This window comes from Grampus griseus, assembly GCF_964374135.1.
Source record: "Grampus griseus genome assembly, chromosome: 2".
Lineage (NCBI taxonomy): Eukaryota > Metazoa > Chordata > Mammalia > Artiodactyla > Delphinidae > Grampus > Grampus griseus.
This window is the reverse complement of record NC_139018.1, coordinates 139892497-139908855: the sequence shown is the minus strand read 5'-3', so window position 1 is coordinate 139908855 and position 16359 is coordinate 139892497. Positions and strand designations below refer to the sequence as shown.

The 16359-nt window shown below is 56.7% G+C and overlaps 1 protein-coding gene across 2 annotated transcripts; it reads left to right on the top strand.

The window, feature by feature from the left end:
• The first annotated feature begins 1267 nt into the window (after positions 1–1267).
• UNC45A (unc-45 myosin chaperone A) lies at positions 1268–14821 on the top strand. Of its 2 annotated transcripts, none has more exons than XM_082648392.1 (20): positions 1268–1382; positions 1608–1769; positions 2001–2037; positions 2336–2511; positions 4372–4464; positions 4954–5121; positions 6611–6779; positions 7031–7201; positions 8071–8242; positions 9005–9305; positions 10113–10207; positions 10431–10572; positions 10935–11075; positions 11278–11405; positions 11614–11680; positions 12166–12279; positions 12507–12622; positions 13480–13597; positions 13707–13862; positions 13985–14821. In XM_082648392.1, the coding sequence occupies exons 1-20, from the start codon at positions 1377–1379 to the stop codon at positions 14240–14242; spliced, it is 2790 nt and encodes a 929-aa protein (XP_082504518.1). In that variant the 5' UTR covers positions 1268–1376; the 3' UTR covers positions 14243–14821. The 2 variants fall into 2 exon arrangements, with proteins under 2 accessions (XP_082504518.1, XP_082504517.1); XM_082648391.1 differs by having other exon boundaries at positions 1350–1427.
• Positions 14822–16359: the final 1538 nt, after the last annotated feature.

The following is a 16359-nucleotide window of genomic DNA, read 5'->3' as shown; positions in this document are numbered from 1 at the left end:
CTGTCTGTGGGGCTACTGCTGGTCTTCAGCTGGATGACGCTTGCCCAGCCGACCTCTCTCTCAGGTACAGCACTCTCCTCTGCCCAGCCCCCCCCTCCAGTACCCTACTCTTTTAGCAAGGTATAGGCTACTGTGGGGAGCTTGTGGGGAGGAAGGAAGCCTGCCCTTCTGATAATGGTTGATCCCTTTTATTCTCCAAAAGAGGTGGAGTGGGGTGTGGGTAGATCATTCCTGCCTGTCTCCAGCCCTCTTGCCCCTCCTTTCAGCTTTGGCCCACCATCCCCACTTGTGCCAGACCTCCTGGGATGCTGATGGCCGTCGCTACCCCGGTTTCTTCTGTCCTCGGCTCTCTGATACCCCGGAGGAAGCCTACTGCTGCCACCTGCAGGCTGAAGGGGGCTCCTGCTGCACTCGGTCTGAATTTGAGGCCTTGCACCAGGTCAATCTCTCTGCCCTTCCGCCTCCTCCCGTCTTCAGGTGAGAACTCCAGCCCCAGAGCCACTGGCACACTGACGGGGTGTTCCAGTACCTGAGGCTCTGTTCCTAATTTCTGGAGTGGGAGGCTTGTAGCTTACAGACCAGTGGAGGGACAGATCTCAAACATAAAATCGCGTAAATACATGATTACAAACAAATCTGCGAAGGAAAAGTTCAGGGGGCTGTGAAAGCAGGTGACAGGGAGTCATTGTAGGTGTTGTGTGGTGGGTGGGGTGGGACGGGTGTCAATACTGAGAGGATCTTGTATTCTGGATTACACGTGTTATAGTCGGGGTTTTCAATCCTGAATCTGTCCACAGATGGCTTCCGGGTACCTGTGAGCTCCCTGAATTTGTATTTTCAAATTCTACACTTTTCTGGGTAGGGAGTTCTGGGCTTTCTCCTGACTCTCAGGGGCTCTAACCCACAGGCTGCAGTAGCAAGAGCGCGGCTTGGGCCAGCATCCTGATAGTCTCCCCTCTCCCATAGGGGCCCGGGCCCGCTTCTAGCATTGGGCCTTTACAGACTGCTGCTCGTGGCCCTGATGACTGCAGACCTCGTGCATTTCTGCCGCGGTCGGGGCCGGGGCCGAGATCTGGGCCGGGACCTGGGCCGGGACCAGACCTGAGCAGCCACGGGCGCCCCTCTCGCCCTCCGCCGCGCGCCCCCTGCCGGTCTCAGCGGGAACAGACTAAGCGCGCCTGGGGCTTCTCTGCGCCTGCGGACCCGGGCCGAGCGTCCTGCCCCTCTTCCCGGCGTGCTCTCCCCTTGGCCCCGCCCCTTTTCTACCACCGCCTCGACGCAAGACTGGGGCGGGGCAGCCGACAGCGGATTCCTGAGCCTAGACCCACCCCTCTCCGGAGACTGCGCCTGCGCGCGCTCGGGACGTCTGCTGCGCGATGACCGTGAGTGGTCCAGGGACCCCCGAGCCCCGGCCCGCCGACCCCGGGGTGCGTACCCATCTCCCTGCGCCATCACCACTTCGCACCTGCTCTGACCATTCTCGGGCCTCCTTCTCCCTCAATCTTGGCCCTCCATGGGACCCACCCGCGACCCCCAGGCTCCTCTGCCCCTAGCTCCCCGGCTCACCCTGAGCCCACCTCGGACGTTTCCACCCCTTCCCTCCACAGGCCAGCTCAGTGGAACAGTTGAGGAAGGATGGCAACGAGCTGTTCAAATGCGGGGACTACGAAGGCGCCTTGACGGCCTACACCCAAGCCCTGGGTCTGGGCGCAACGCCCCAGGACCAGGCCATTCTGCACCGGAACCGGGCCGCCTGCCACCTCAAGCTGGTGAGCGAGCCGGCTGCTCTTCCCCTAGCCAGCCCGGACCCCTGTTGGCGCACCTCGCCGCTGCTTGAGCCCCGACTGGACATTCGCCTTCTCAGGCCACCCACACTTGTTACACGTCTTTTGGGTCTCTAGGTGGTGGGGGAACCTGGTGACTAAGGAAAACAACTTTGTTGCCCAGTTGTGCCCGAGAAAGGAGATGACCAGCCTCTCAGGCCTGTTCTTCTCTTACAGGAAGATTACGACAAAGCAGAAACCGAGGCATCCAAAGGTAGGGGAATGTGGCCCTTGTGTGGAGCTGTGGGACTTCTGGGGTGGGCAAGGATTCTGGGACCACTGCACCGTCACTTTCTCCTCCTCCTTTCACCCCTGAAACACATCTGCCTTTTTTCTTTCCCACTTCCTGGGGCATTTCCTTTTCCGCAGCTACCCTCACCTTTCCTGAGGCTGAAGTACTGAGCCCCACATCCGTCCCCCCACCTTCCTCTGCCCCTCGAGATCTTTCCCTGCTGCTCTTGCCTGGAGATGGTGGCCTCATGGGTGCTGATAGAGCTCCTGTTTGTGCTCAGCCATTGAAAAGGACGGTGGGGATGTCAAAGCACTGTACCGGCGGAGCCAAGCCCTAGAGAAGCTAGGCCGCCTCGACCAGGCCGTCCTTGACCTGCAGAGATGTGTGAGCCTGGAGCCCAAGAACAAAGTTTTCCAGGAGGCCCTGCGGAACATCGCGGGCCAGATTCAGGAGAAGGTGTGTGAGTAATTGAGAGAGCGAGGCATTGACCAGTGGTAGAGGGGCACTGATAAATGGATCTGGATCACGTGTGTAAACACAGTTCTCTGGAAGGGGGATGCTGATGGCAAATGACCTTATAGAATGATGTTCAGCCTTGCCAGTGGTTACGTAAAAGCAAATTAAAAGAACAGCAAGGTGCTGTTCTTTTTGATGGTCTGTTTGGCAAACATTTAAAGTTTGTACGCATTGCTAGAAGGAGGGAGACACATTTAAGGGGTGAGGTTGCGGGAGGACGTAGGCTCGTTCATGACTGCTGGAGGGGGTATAAATTGGTACAGCTCCTTTGCAGAGTCCTTTAGCATATCTTTGGAGTATAATTGCTTTACAGTGTTGTGTTAGTTTATGCTTTATAACAAAGTGAATCAATTATACATATACATATATTCCCATATCTCTTCCCTCTTGCATCTCCCTAGCATATCTCTTAAAATTTTAAATGAGCATGTCCTGTGATTCAGTATGTTTACTTCTTGCTATCTCCCCTAGAGAAGCCTTGCCTGTGTACACAAGCAGGTGTGTGTTTGTTTGTTTCAGCCTTGTTTGTAGTAATGAAAAATTGGAACTTGCTTAAATGCCCAGCAGTAGGGGAATGGCTAAATAAACTGAGTGACATCCTTACTACAGACTCCTATGCAGTAGTTGCTAAGAATAGGCAGATCAACACATATGGACGTGGAAAGCTGACACTTGTTAAGTGAAAAAAAAGCAAAACATATAATAACGTATAGTATAATACCGTTTATGTTAAAATGATCCCCCCCCCCACCAAATGCACTCAAAATAATACCATGTTTTTTTCCATGGGTACAGTTGGGTATGTAAACACAAAGAAAAATATTTTAAAAGACGTGCATCAAAATGATGACTGTGACTGCTAGGGAAAGGAATAGGATCGAGAGGGCTTTTCAAAAGAGATTTTGCTTCATTTGGTTGTTTTTTTAAATAGACATTGTGTGATACACATATTTAAAAATTAATTTAGGAGAAAATAATCTAAAGATTGTCATGAACTATTATCAAGCTTGAATTAGCTAGATAATTTGGTGTTAAAATTCTGACCCAGTGGAAGCAAGTAATATGGCAAACACCTTATCAAAAGGTTGAGACCTGGGAAAGCAGACTATTTTACTCTCAGTGTCAGCTCTGTCTGATCAGCTGGGGCTGCTTAGAATCCTGTGTTGAGAAAGATTAGGAAGCAGGTTGCCTGGGTCTAGGAGAACGTGTTGTGCCATGCACCACATCTGCCATGGCTGCAGGAGGGGAAGCGGGGAGCGGCACACATGCTAGGCATGTGCTGCTGTCCATGCCCAGGACCCTAGGGAGGGAGAGGGCCTAGGATGAGCTTGGTCATTCAGATTATTTTTTTAAAAACATCAAAAAGAGAATCCTTGACTTAAAAGGCGTGTCAGCAGCTACCTCGTGACTTGCTGGCTCCCTTGCAGGAGGTATAAATACTGGTTCAGCGCCACGGGCAGTGCACCCAGGCTGCCACAACGTACATGGCCCCCCTGGGAGTGGGTTGCCTCATGGCTAACAGGACGCCACCCCTTCTGAATGGCCCTGCCTTCAACATCAGTGCTGCCCAAGTGGGAAATAGCTCAGAGAAGAAAACAGCTGCGGGGAGTTTGGGAGAAGCTGCCAGGCAAGTCTCTTCCTGCCCAAGGTAGCTTGGTGCGAGGCCTAAGCCCAGGCATCCTTCTGTGCCTCCCGGAGTCAGGAGCCAGGCCCTGGGAGGAGCCGGAGAGAACAAAGAGGGAATGTGTTGTCTCCAGTCAAGAGAGGCAGTTCCTCCCATGCTTTGCTGATTTGTCATAGGTGAGTTACATGTCTTCGACGGATGCCAAAGTGGAGCAGATGTTTCAGATATTATTGGACCCACAAGAAAAAGGCACTGAGAAAAAGCAAAAGGTATGGAACTGTGTGAATGGGAGCTGAACTCCCCTGTGTGCTGATGTTGGCCCTGGGAGCCCCTGCTGGCCTGGCCTGCTGCACGTCGCTCCTTAGATCGGGCAGCTGGGCTCACAGAGCCTGGGTGGGAGCTCAGAGGGCCTGGGGCCTAAGTGTGAGCCAGGGAGAGGGAACCAGTGTTCCCGAAGCACCTTGTTGGTGCTTAGGTCCTGTGCTAGGAGTTGGGTGTACAGGGGTGACTGAGGCACTGTTTCTGCCCTTCAAGCTTTGCCAGGGACTCAGGACTCCATTTATTCTAACCCTCAATGCCAAGAGCAAGCTCTTTGCTCTACTTACAGAAGAGGAAGCTGAAGTTCACAGAGGTTAAGTTTATGGCCAAGGTCACTCAGCTGCTAAGTGGAAGCAGTGAGGTCCAGAGCTCAGGGCGTCTACTCGCCCTGCCCTGTGCCGTGTACAGTGTTCACGTTATGCGCACTTCCTTTGACGCAGGCATCTCAGAACCTGGTGGTGCTGGCCCGGGAGGATGCTGGAGCTGAGAAGATCTTCCGGAGCAACGGGGTTCAGCTTTTGCAGCGCCTGCTGGACACGGGAGAGCCCGACCTGATGCTGGCGGCCCTGCGCACGCTAGTCGGCATTTGCTCTGAACACCAGTCACGGGTGGGTGGGGCGAAGGGTCTAGTTACTGCCTCAGTCAGTCTGTCTGTCCACCCACTCTTCCGCTTCTTATCTTATAAGGTAAAATATAAGGAGATATGTAACGAGAGGCAAAATTAAAATGACACAAAAAGATCACTGACAAAGTTTGGGACAAAGTGCGGCCAGGAAAGAGCGAAAGCAGCCCACTGACACCCTGAGCACTTTTCTTTTCATTTATTTTATTTTTGGCTGCGTTGGGTCTTTGTTGCTGTGCATGAGCTTTCTCAAGGTGCGGCGAGCAGGGGGCTACTCTTCGTTGTGGTGCACGGGCTTCTCATTGCAGTGGCTTCTCTTGTTGCGGAGCACGAGCTCTAGGCGCACGGGCTTCGGTAGTTGTGGCTTGCGGGCTCTAGAGCACAGGCTCAGTAGTTGTGGCACACGGGCTTAACTGCTCTGCGGCATGTGGGATCTTCCCGGACCAGGGAACTCTGCTGCGGCAGATCACAGAGACACCTGGTCATTGATCCCCTCGTTGTCCGTGTGGTAAAAGCAAGCTGCATGCAAAGAGCAGGGCACCTGTCCTTCCCTCACCATCAAGCTGGCATTTCCCTTGGACAGGGGTCCTCACAGTGCTTGATGTGGTCAGTGATGTGACCCACAGCAACTTTACCATCGAGACCAGATATGTAGGGCAGGACCCTGAGATGGTTCTCAGTGTAGACTGTGGGTGTCCTGCACAGACGGTTCAACAAGAACAGCCCTGCCCCAGGCCAGTGTCACAAAGCCCATGCTCTGGTTCTTGCCTGAACTGACTGGACCTAGGGAACAGGGACTTGACCCTTGGTTGCTTTTAGAGGAGCCCACAGTTCCTAGATCAGGGGTGGAAATGTGAAACATTCTATGAACACTTCAGGCCAAGATCGGGCTCTATTTGTGGGTCTCCCAGGACTTGGAACGGTAAAGCCACGTGAATTCCGCCTGCCTCCTCTAGCCTTCCTGCCCATCCCTGTTGTGAATGAGGATGGACCCAAGTAGACCTTCGGGGTTTTTCCAGCTCAGAAATGGGCGTAGAGGCCTTGTGGTTCGTTCCATGTATGTCCACATCCCCAGGATGTAGACAGAACCTCAGGGTTGGTATCAGGGAGGAATGAGGTGTCCCTGGGCCAGGTAGTCAGGTAGCTTTGTCCAGGTTTATGTTTCTCCTTCCTGGGGAGACACGAACCAAAGCAGCTGCCTTCAGAGCCACAGTATTCCTTGTCTTTTCTGATTGGAGCCGAGGAGAGAGAGAGTGGGGGAGTCCCCTGGAATGTTTCTTTAGGAAGCCCTTCCAACAAGATAATCCTGGCATTGCCCCGGCCTCACCCTCAGCAGGCCCACTTTGCTTTCACGGGGAGCTGCTCTTTCACCCACATGTTTTCTCCCCTCTGGCCACCCTCTTTGACCCCCAGTTAGGGATCTCCACGGCTGCCCTTCACCAACTGGAAGCTCTGCCCACTTCTCTCCCACCCAGACAGTGGCGACCCTGAGTGTGCTGGGAACTCGGAGGGTGGTCTCCATCCTGGGCGTGGAAAACCAGGCCGTGTCCCTGGCTGCCTGCCACCTGTTGCAGGTTATGTTTGATGCCCTCAAAGAAGGCGTCAAGAAGGGCTTCCGTGGCAAAGAAGGCGCCATCATCGTGGGTGAGTGGAAGCAAGTCTGTGTCCTGTGGTGTGGCTCTCGTGGAGAGGAAGGGGCTGAGCCAGCCAGGCCAGCTGCAGCCGCAGGTTGTTCAGGAATACGGCTTGTTGACAGTATCTTACTTGAGGTTCTAAGTAGCCAGGGCACCTCGGGGAAGGCTGGAAACCAGTGCTCAGGCTGCAGGTCCCCTCTCTCTACCGGGGAAGTTGGGGCTAGGCCACTGGAGAGCCCACTAATGTCTTCTTGTTGCCAGATCCCGCCCGGGAGCTGAAGGTCCTCATCAGTAACCTCTTGGAGCTACTGACTGAGGTGGGGGTCTCAGGCCAAGGCCGAGACAGTGCCCTGACCCTCCTGATTAAAGTGGTGCCCCGGAAGTCTCCTAAGGACCCCAACAACAGCCTCACCCTCTGGGTTATTGACCAAGGTAGGTGATAGAGTCTTAAAAGGAGAGAGAAAGGGCATTCCCTGGTGGTCCAGCAGTTAGGACTCTGCGCTTTCACTGCCGAGGGCCTGCGTTCGATCACTGCTCTGGGAACTAAGATCCTGCAAGCCATTGTGGCATGGCATATAAGTAAATAAATAGGTAGGTAGATAGATAAATAAATACAGAGAGACAGAGAAAGATCAAGTGTGTGTTGCATCTTGCTTGGGTAACTGGGCCTGCTCGTCTCCAGGAGGGATTGCACCCAGCGTGTGTCTGCACTGAAGTGCATGCGGCCTGCACTGTACCCTTAGGGAACATTGGCCCCTTCAGCCGTGTTCGTGTGCACGTGCACGCACGTCGAGCGGGCCCACGAGCAGGTTAACAGGGAGGCCGGGTCAGCTTTCTGTGTCTGAAGTTTTTTCAATGAGTGTATGGTACTTCTATATGCAGGGCGAATATTCTTCAAGTTTAATATATAAAGCCATACTGCTCTTTTCCCTTAAAAGATAAATTAGGAAGGGTTGGCAAAGTCCCAGCCTGAGTCCATCTGTTGGGTACTCGTCTTTTCTTGTTATCCCAATTATCCTGTGAGGCGTGGATGTTGTTTTCCCCTTCAGTTTTACAGATGAGGAACCTCCAAACCCTACAGCATTCACCCCCACGGGCAGCGCCTGCATGCAGACCTTACTTCTGAGGTCCTTGCCTGACCCCACGCCTGCCCCCAGCCCACCGGCTTCTGTGAGCCTGTCTGCACTCTGACCTCGTGCCAGAGTGGTCCTGCCTTTGCATGCATCTCCCAGGAAACCTCTTCCCTTTGCTTATAGGGGTTGGAACTCATGTTCTGCTGTCTAAATAGGGTGTCTTTTCAGGTCTGAAAAAGATTCTGGAGGTGGGGGGCTCCGTGCAGGACCCGCCCGGGGAGCTCACAGTGACAGCAAACAGCCGTATGAGCGCCTCCATTCTCCTCAGCAAGCTCTTCGATGACCTGAAGTGTGATGCCGAGAGGGAGAACTTCCACCGACTCTGTGAAAACTACATCAAGTGAGGGAAGCCTCCTATTGCCAGGGTTCCTGCCAGAGTTCTGACTCTTTGGGGAGGGACAGCAGTGAAAGGTTTCCCACAAGGAGAGCAGCCTTGGGGAAGACTAGCTGGGGCCAGACAGGGTGATCCCAAGGGCCACATCTTGTTCCAGAGCGACCTCCCCAGGGACATTCTTTCTCAAATCAGTTCTCTAGCGCAACAAATGTCCTCAAGCCCGTAGTGTTCACTGAGCACTTACTGTGTGTCCGTTCTGACACAGCAGTGCAGCATGACAGTCCTTAAGGAGCTCACAGCTGGGAGAAGACGAGTCAGGAAATAAGCAGCACAAGTTCAGATCTTAGTGCGTACAGGGAAGGAGACAACAGGGTGGTGTGAGTGAGAGTGACCTACATTAGGTGGCGTGTCATCAGGGGAGGCTCGAATGAAAGCCTCGATAAAGAACGCCAGCGACTGCCATCCAGAGGATGTCCTCGTCTTCCCATTGGCAGTTTTTCTTTTCTTCTTCTTCTCTTTTTTTTTTTTTTTTTTTGACTGCTCCACGCAGCTTATGGAATCTTAGTTCCCCAACCAGGGATCAAACCCAGGCCCCCCCGGCAGTGAAAGCCCAGAATCCTAACCACTGGACCACCAGGGAATGCCGGCAGCTTTTCTTGCTGTTGCTGCCCAAGTAGTGCAGATGCCCGGTCAGTGGAGGGGAAGGGAGGGAAGGAGAGTCCCCTTATGCTGGCTTTGATGTGACAGCTGCCACCCTGTACCCCTCAGGAGCTGGTTTGAAGGCCAAGGGCTGGCTGGGAAGCTGCGGGCCCTCCAGACGGTGTCCTGCCTCCTGCAGGGCCCGTGTGATGCCGGCAACCGGGCCCTGGAGCTGAGTGGCGTCATGGAGAGTGTGATCGCTCTATGTGCCTCGGAGCAGGAGGAGGAGCAGCTGGTGGCCGTGGAGGCCCTGATCCACGCGGCCGGCAAGGCCAGGCGGGCCTCGTTTATCACGGCCAACGGCGTCTCGCTGCTGAAGGACCTGTACAGGCGTGGCGAGAAGGACAGCATCCGCATCCGGGCGCTGGTGGTGAGACGGGCGGGCCTGGGCTGGGCAAGCGGGCAGCCAGGCAGGGGCCCCGGGCTGGCTGGTGTCTCAGGGTGCAGCACCAGCACACGCTGGGTGACAGTATGGGACGTGCAGGGCCTTGTCGAGGCCGGAGGCAGGGGCCCTGGCTCCTACTACCACAGGGCTCATGGTCGGGTCAGAGAGATGAGCCTCGTACAGAGAGGACACCTGAGAATGCAGGGCGGCCCGGGCTGCCCCCTGCGGGCAGTGGGAGCGGCCCCAGGAGGAGACGATGGAGGACACACTGGGCAGGCGGGTCAGAGGGCTGTGTGGACAGGCTGGGCCAGCAGGCGGCCCCAGGAGCAGGTGGTGTGGGGACTGCCTGGCCTCCCTGAGCCTGTTGCAGCCCTGCACCTTGAGGAAGCTGGTCCTCCTCCTTGGAGCACTTAGTCCTGGGTTTCTCCATTCCGTGAGGATCCTGGCCTGGGCCAAGGTACCCATCTTCTCCCCACATGGATCTTAGCTCCATCTGTAAAGAGCTTCCTTCTATGACGTGGAAAGAAAGAGCAAATCCCAGTGTGATCGGGTGGGGTTGGGGCCCAGGCCAGCACGGTGGTCAATATGTCAGTCTCTACCAGATGCCATGTCACGTGGCCACCCCAGTAGGTGATTTTGCTGCCCAGTGCTCCAGGTGGTAACCTGGTGGCGGTGTGCATGGCCTCCAGAGAGCCTGACAGAGTGCCCGGGGGGGAGCCCACGCCAGCTGTGGAGGAGCCCTGCTCTGCCTCCGTCCCTCGGCCAACAGCTGGTTCTCACCTCTTCCACCAGGGACTCTGTAAGCTCGGCTCGGCCGGAGGGACGGACTTCAGCATGAAGCAGTTTGCTGAAGGCTCCACGCTCAAACTGGCCAAGCAGTGTCGAAAGTGAGTCATTTAGCACTGTTGTGGCTCCCGACCTGTCAGCCAGACCTCAAAAGAGGAGGGTGGGGCCTCCTCACTGCCCTGTCCTCCCCCAGGCAGACCCTCCTGCGCTGCTGCGTGAACTGCTTCTGTCTGTGGCGGGGATGCCCCAGCCCCTGGCTTTTCCCCCTTGGTCCTGGTGTACCCCCACCTTTCTGATGGTCATCTGTGCCCTGCGTGCCCCCAGGTGGCTGTGCAATGACCAGATCGATGCGGGCACTCGGCGCTGGGCGGTGGAGGGTCTGGCCTACCTTACCTTCGATGCCGATGTGAAGGAGGAGTTTGTGGAGGATGAGGCTGCGCTGAAGGCTCTGTTCCAGCTCAGCAAGGTAGCTCCATGGGTTCCTGCAGTCGTCCGGGGACACTGTCTAGGGTTAGAGCTTACGGGGCTTTCTTGGCAGGTCTTGGCCAATGGCTTTTGTGACCCCACAGAGAGGGGGGCTGGTAGCCCGAGTGGCCGCTCTGTGTGGCCTGCGTGTACTGGCCTGCGCCAGCAGGGTCGGAAAGGACGATCTCTTAGGAGGAGTTGGGGTGGTCAAGTGTGTGAGCTCCCAAAGTCTGGGGCCACCCTCGGGCCTTGGCGGTGCCCACGTGGTCCAGCTGAGGGTAGAACTGGAAGCCTGGGCAGCGCTTATCCCGGTGCTGCTCTTCCCCCCGGGATGGCCGCTGATGGCCCCTCTGCCCCCGGCAGTCCGAGGAGAGGTCGGTGCTCTTTGCAGTGGCCTCGGCGCTGGTGAACTGCACCAATAGCTACGACTACGAGGAGCCGGACCCCAAGATGGTGGAGCTGGCCAAGTACGCCAAGCAGCACGTGCCCGAGCAGCATCCCAAGGTGAGGGGGCTGCTAGGAGGGGTTTGGGGGCCTCCGTGTCACTGGGGCCAGTTGACCCGAGACATCCACAGCAGATGAGCCTTCTGTTTAAGCGGGTTTCCTTCCCTTTGTTTTCATGCTCATCAATTTGTGCCGTGAGGAGCGTTCCCCTTTCCCTGCCTAATCGGCCGAGGCCCCTGTGCTCAGCTGCCTCCTCCCCCAGGACAAACCGAGTTTCGTGCGGGCTCGGGTTAAGAAGCTGCTGGCGGCTGGTGTGGTGTCGGCCATGACGTGCATGGTGAAGACCGAGAGCCCTGTGCTGACCAGTTCCTGCAGGGAGCTGCTCTCCAGGTGAGCCTGCCCCAGCTACACCAGACCTGCTGCAGCCCGTCAGCCTCCAGGCTGCTGATGGAACTACAGCGGGAGCAGGTCCTGGTGCCGTGGGCCCCTCAGAGCAGGGGGCCACCCACATGGCGCCCTTCTTTTGTTGAGCCCAGGAGTGGAGGGTCTGCCTGCCAGAGCCCGGGCCGGCCCGTCCAGCACAGCCTTCTCCCCACAGGGTCTTCCTGGCTTTGGTGGAGGAGTTCGAGGACCGCGGCACCGTGGTTGCTCAGGGAGGGGGCAAGGTAAGCGGGCTTACAGACTCCTTCCCGATGGCATATAAAACATCACTGAGTGGCTGCTACACCAGAGATCAGTGTTGGGTGTGGGACAGAGAAGTATGATTAGCGACCAGCAGGAGTGTCTTCCTGCTGAGTGAGAGATGCTGGGTGCCGGGGGTGGGTGGGGTGGGTGGGGCTTTTTAGAGCGCCGGACTTTGTGCCTATTAGGGTCCTGAGCTCTCCTCCTTTCCCTTGTGTCATTGACCTCCATGGCTCTGGTGCCGGGCACAATCCACATCTGTCCCTTAATAGTTGTTTCGGGAAGTGTTTGGGTAGCTTACTGGGAGGCCTCAGAGAGATGAGAGGGTGGGAGTGGGAGTATCATTGTCAAGCCTGGGGAGAGAATGGCGGGGAAAGGTGAGGGCAGCACAGTCAGGGCCTCAGAGCCTCGTGGTTTGGGCCTTATGTTCCCGGGCACATCTTGGACACTGATGGGCTTGTCCCTACAGGCTCTGCTCCCGCTGGCCCTGGAAGGCACTGACGTGGGGCAGACGAAGGCAGCCCAGGCTCTTGCCAAGCTCACCATCACCTCCAACCCAGAGATGACCTTTCCCGGTGAGCGGGTGCGTGTCTTTCTGCCCCAGCGCTGTCCTGTCCTCCACCCCCTCACAGGGCCCTGATGGCCTTTGACCCGAGCTGCGGCTCCTCCTTGGGGAAGTGTCAGCTTTGCTGAGCCCTGGGGGTGGGAAGGGCAGGTTTCTTTTTGGGGCTGGACTCCCTCCCATCTGCAGGGCCGGTGGGGTTGGGGGAGCTGGGGTGCATAGCCCTGACAGGTGGGTGCGTATCGCAGATCTACGAGGTGGTCCGGCCCCTCGTCTCTCTCCTGCACCTCAACTGCTCTGGCCTGCAGAACTTTGAGGCACTCATGGCTCTAACAAACCTGGCAGGGATCAGCGAGAGGCTCCGGTAAGGTCCCTTGGGATGTGGGGCCTGGGCAGGGCATCATGGTTTGGACCATCCCCAGGAGAGCGCGTTACAGCGTGGAAAGCACTCGCCAGTCACTCACTTATTTGCTCCTCATGGTGACTCCTCTGCACCTTACAGTGGAGGAGACAGGCTGAGAGGCGTGACTTGTGCAGTGTCCCGTGAGATAGCAAGGGACTGGGCGATGACAGCGCAGGCCCTGGAGTCAGGCTGCCTGGGTTCAAATCCTGGGTTCACTGTTTATTAGTGTATAACCTCACAAGTAACTTAATCCCTCTGTGCCTCAGTTTCCCCCTCTGTGAAATAGGGTGGCTAGAGTACCTAGCTCGTGGAGGAGCAGCGAGGAGGACTAAATGAGAAAATACGTGTAAAAGCATTTACTACATAGGTGCCTGGCTCCTGGCAATGTGCCCAAGCAGCACATATTAGCTGTTACTGCTGATCGTGACCTTGGGCCCCTCAGTCTCCTCCTCTGCAAAATAGTAATAATGATAATCACACCTGCACCTTCACTGTAGGGCTGTAGCGAGGATTAAGTAAGGTAGTCCGCGTGCTGGGTCAGGGTGAGGGCTCGAAAGTTAGGTGTTGGCATCGCCATCATCCCACCTGGGTCTCCTAACTCCTGCTTCAGAGCATTTCCCAAGGTCCTGTGCTGTTCCCTAGGCCCAGTTAGAAGGCTGGAAACCACTGCCTGGTGGTTTCATCCCTGGTGCAGGAGGGTCTTTGGATATTGCCCAAGGAAATCCTTGGCCCCGGGTTTGATTGTGTGGGGAAACAGGGGTGGGGGTGATGGATGCCAGTGCTCTGGTGATGCCGACCCTCCACCCTTGGCCCCACAGGCAGAAGATCCTGAAGGAAAGGGCTGTGCCCATGATTGAGGGCTACATGTTTGAGGAGCATGAGATGATCCGCCGGGCAGCCACCGAGTGCATGTGTAACTTGGCCATGAGCACGGAGGTGAGGGTTGGTCCAGGAGGCGGTCATGGCAGGCAGGCACACAGAAGTACCTGTCCCTGGCTGGCCTTTGCCCCAGCTAACCTGGTGCACTCCCCGCTTCCGGCCACAGGTGCAGGATCTCTTTGAAGCCACGGGCAGTGACCGGCTGAAGCTGCTGGTGTTGTACAGTGGAGAGGACGACGAGCTGCTACGGCGGGCGGCTGCTGGGGGCCTGGCCATGCTCACCTCCACGCGGCCCTCACTCTGCAGCCGCATCCCCCAAGTGGTCAGTGCCCCTTCTTGGTGGGGCAGGGGAGGTGGGCCAGGAGCCCCCAGCCAGGGTGTGTGAGTGAGTGCCCTGCCAGGGTTCCCTGATGCTCGGTGGTCACGCTGCCCTGTTTCCTGCAGACCACACACTGGCTGGAGATCCTGCAGGCCCTGCTTCTGAGCCCCAACCAGGAGCTACAGCACCGGGGCGCTGTGGTGGTGTTGAACATGGTGGAGGCCTCGAGTGAGATTGCCAGCACCCTGATGGAGAGCGAGATGCTAGAGATCTTGTCAGTGCTGGCTAAGGGCAAGGAGAGCCCAGTCATGAGGGCTGCCGCCGCTTGTCTGGGAAAAGCAGTGGAATATGGGCTTATCAGACCCAGCCAGGATGGAAAGTGAGGACCTGCCTCACACACGCTACCTATCGCAGCACAGGGAGCGAGGACAGACATGGCCTTGGCTGGTGGGTGCTGGGGTGTCTCCTGCCCAGCTGCCCTTTGATGTCCTCTGTTCTGAGTCAGGGGCCACGTTCACAGCCCTATTCTGCCAGCACTGCCTCCAGCCTCACGCAGCAGGGAACTTTTCCTGTACTACTTAGACAGCTGGGAACGGGGAAGGTGTGTCCTAACTCAGCCTGTGGATTCCCTGCACTGGGAAGGACCCAGCTGTGAGCCTCACCAGCTATGAGCCTCACCTGAGCCTGCTGGCAGGACCACCCCTCATCCTCTAATAAAAAGTGTGTGGAACTCAAATATGTGCCCAGTCAGTGGGCAGGAAGGGCTGGCTGTGGGCCAGAGCGTGGAGCAGGAGCTGGGCATGGCTGAGCGTGTGGGCAGCTTTTCAGCAGCACAGCCACCTCTGTGGAAGGAATCCAATGAATTCCCACCCCAGGGCCCGCTGAATTGCTTTTTAATCCTTGTAGAGGGCCAAAGGGTAAATGTAAGCAAATCAATAAAGTATCCAGTCGCATGAAAATACATGCATTAGGCTTTTCAATACTTCTGCCTGTATTTATTTATGGCTGCTTTGGGGTCTTCCTTGGTGTGTAGTCTTTCTCTAGTTGCAGTGAACGGGGGCTAACGGGGGCTACTCTTCGTTGCGGTGCGCGGGCTTCTCATTGCGGTGGCTTTTCTTGTGGCGGAGCACAGGCTCCAGGCACGCGGGCTCAGTAGTTGTAACTCGGGGGCTGTAGAGCGCAGGCTCAGTAGTTGTGGCGCACGGGCTTAGTTGCTCCGCCGCATGTGGGATCTTCCTGGACCGGGGCTTGAACCCGTGTCGCCTGCATTGGCAGGTGGATTCTTTAACCACTGTGCCACTATGGAAGCCCACTTCTGCCTTTGTATTGAGAGTTTTCAGTGACCTCCAGTCAGGCAGAGCTCGGGATATGGGGGTGGGAAAGCCCTGAGGGAAGCTCCAGTAGCTGAGCGGGGTTGGAGCTAAGCTTGGACTGCTGCGGGCATCCCCACCTGCCTGGGCGGGTGGTCCCTTGAGAGCCTGCTTCCGCTCTCTGCAGAGCGGACTAAGCCCAGCTTGACTCTCATTGGCTTAACGGAGGTAAGTGACAGATCCCGAGCCAATGGAAGGTAAAAACTGCCCAGCACCCGCCTAATTCGGGTGCTGCTTCTAGGGCCACAGGCCCGCGCGTGTCCAGTAGCTAGCTGCCGCCATCCCAGACAGAGAGGACTGACAGGCGGCGCCCGTCACTGGGGTCGCTTGTCGCCAACCCCTTAGTTCTTTCTGATCGTCCCCCAAGTGTTTCTAATACTGACTCCGCGGCCCCGCGCGTGCCTGCGGAGGACGGGACCATCTGGTCCAACGAGCCCACGCCCACCGAAGGTTTCGCCCACTCCCCGCCGGAGGCCGCAGTGGCCTAGCGTAGGCCTTGGGACCGGTTTGATCGAGCTAGGACTGGACAGGCCGCGGCGGGGATCGCCGGAACCGAGGTGAGCTTGTCCCAAGGCTGTCCTCCCCGCGCGGTGACATCACCCCTCTCTCTGGTGATTGGCCCCGGGGAGGCGGCGGCAGCCAATGGGCGCCTCGCTCAGGGCGCGGCTCTTCAAACCTTTCCTTCTTGTGGCTGCCAGCCAGGTTCTGGGCTGGGTGGTGACTCGTTCCTGGGTGGCCGCCCTGCGCCCCGGCCTTTCCTCCTCCCTCAAGACTGCCCATCGGAAGGAGCTGCCTGAGGGGGTGGAGGGCACAGGGTCAAGATTAAGGTCAGAGGCTTACTAGGGCTGGGATTTGACCCGGAAGGGGTAGGAGCTCAGGCCCGGGTCAAGGAGAGATCCAGGACCTGACTTCACAGGCTTGAAAATGCCAGTGAAATTCTGATCAAGCCGAACATGCTGTACGGAAAAAGTGGCCTTACCGTGCCACTCGACTGTGCGTTTGTCTCCCCATTTATGCGTGAGCTCCTTGGAAGTAGACATTGGTCCTTCTCAATGACTTAGCCTAAGGGATCAATAAATGCATGTGGAACGAATAAATGACTAGATAAGGTCCAGTTGAAATTGTGTTTA

Excerpts from the sequence above, each read along its gene's own strand:
- UNC45A (XM_082648391.1), top strand. The coding sequence starts at position 1,377 with ATGACCGTGAGTGGTCCAGGGACCCCCGAGCCCCGGCCCGCCGACCCC. Across the intron at positions 10,208-10,430 it reads CTGGCCAAGCAGTGTCGAAA|GTGGCTGTGCAATGACCAGA; the intron begins GTGAGTCATTTA and ends GCGTGCCCCCAG. Across the intron at positions 10,573-10,934 it reads CTCTGTTCCAGCTCAGCAAG|TCCGAGGAGAGGTCGGTGCT; the intron begins GTAGCTCCATGG and ends TGCCCCCGGCAG.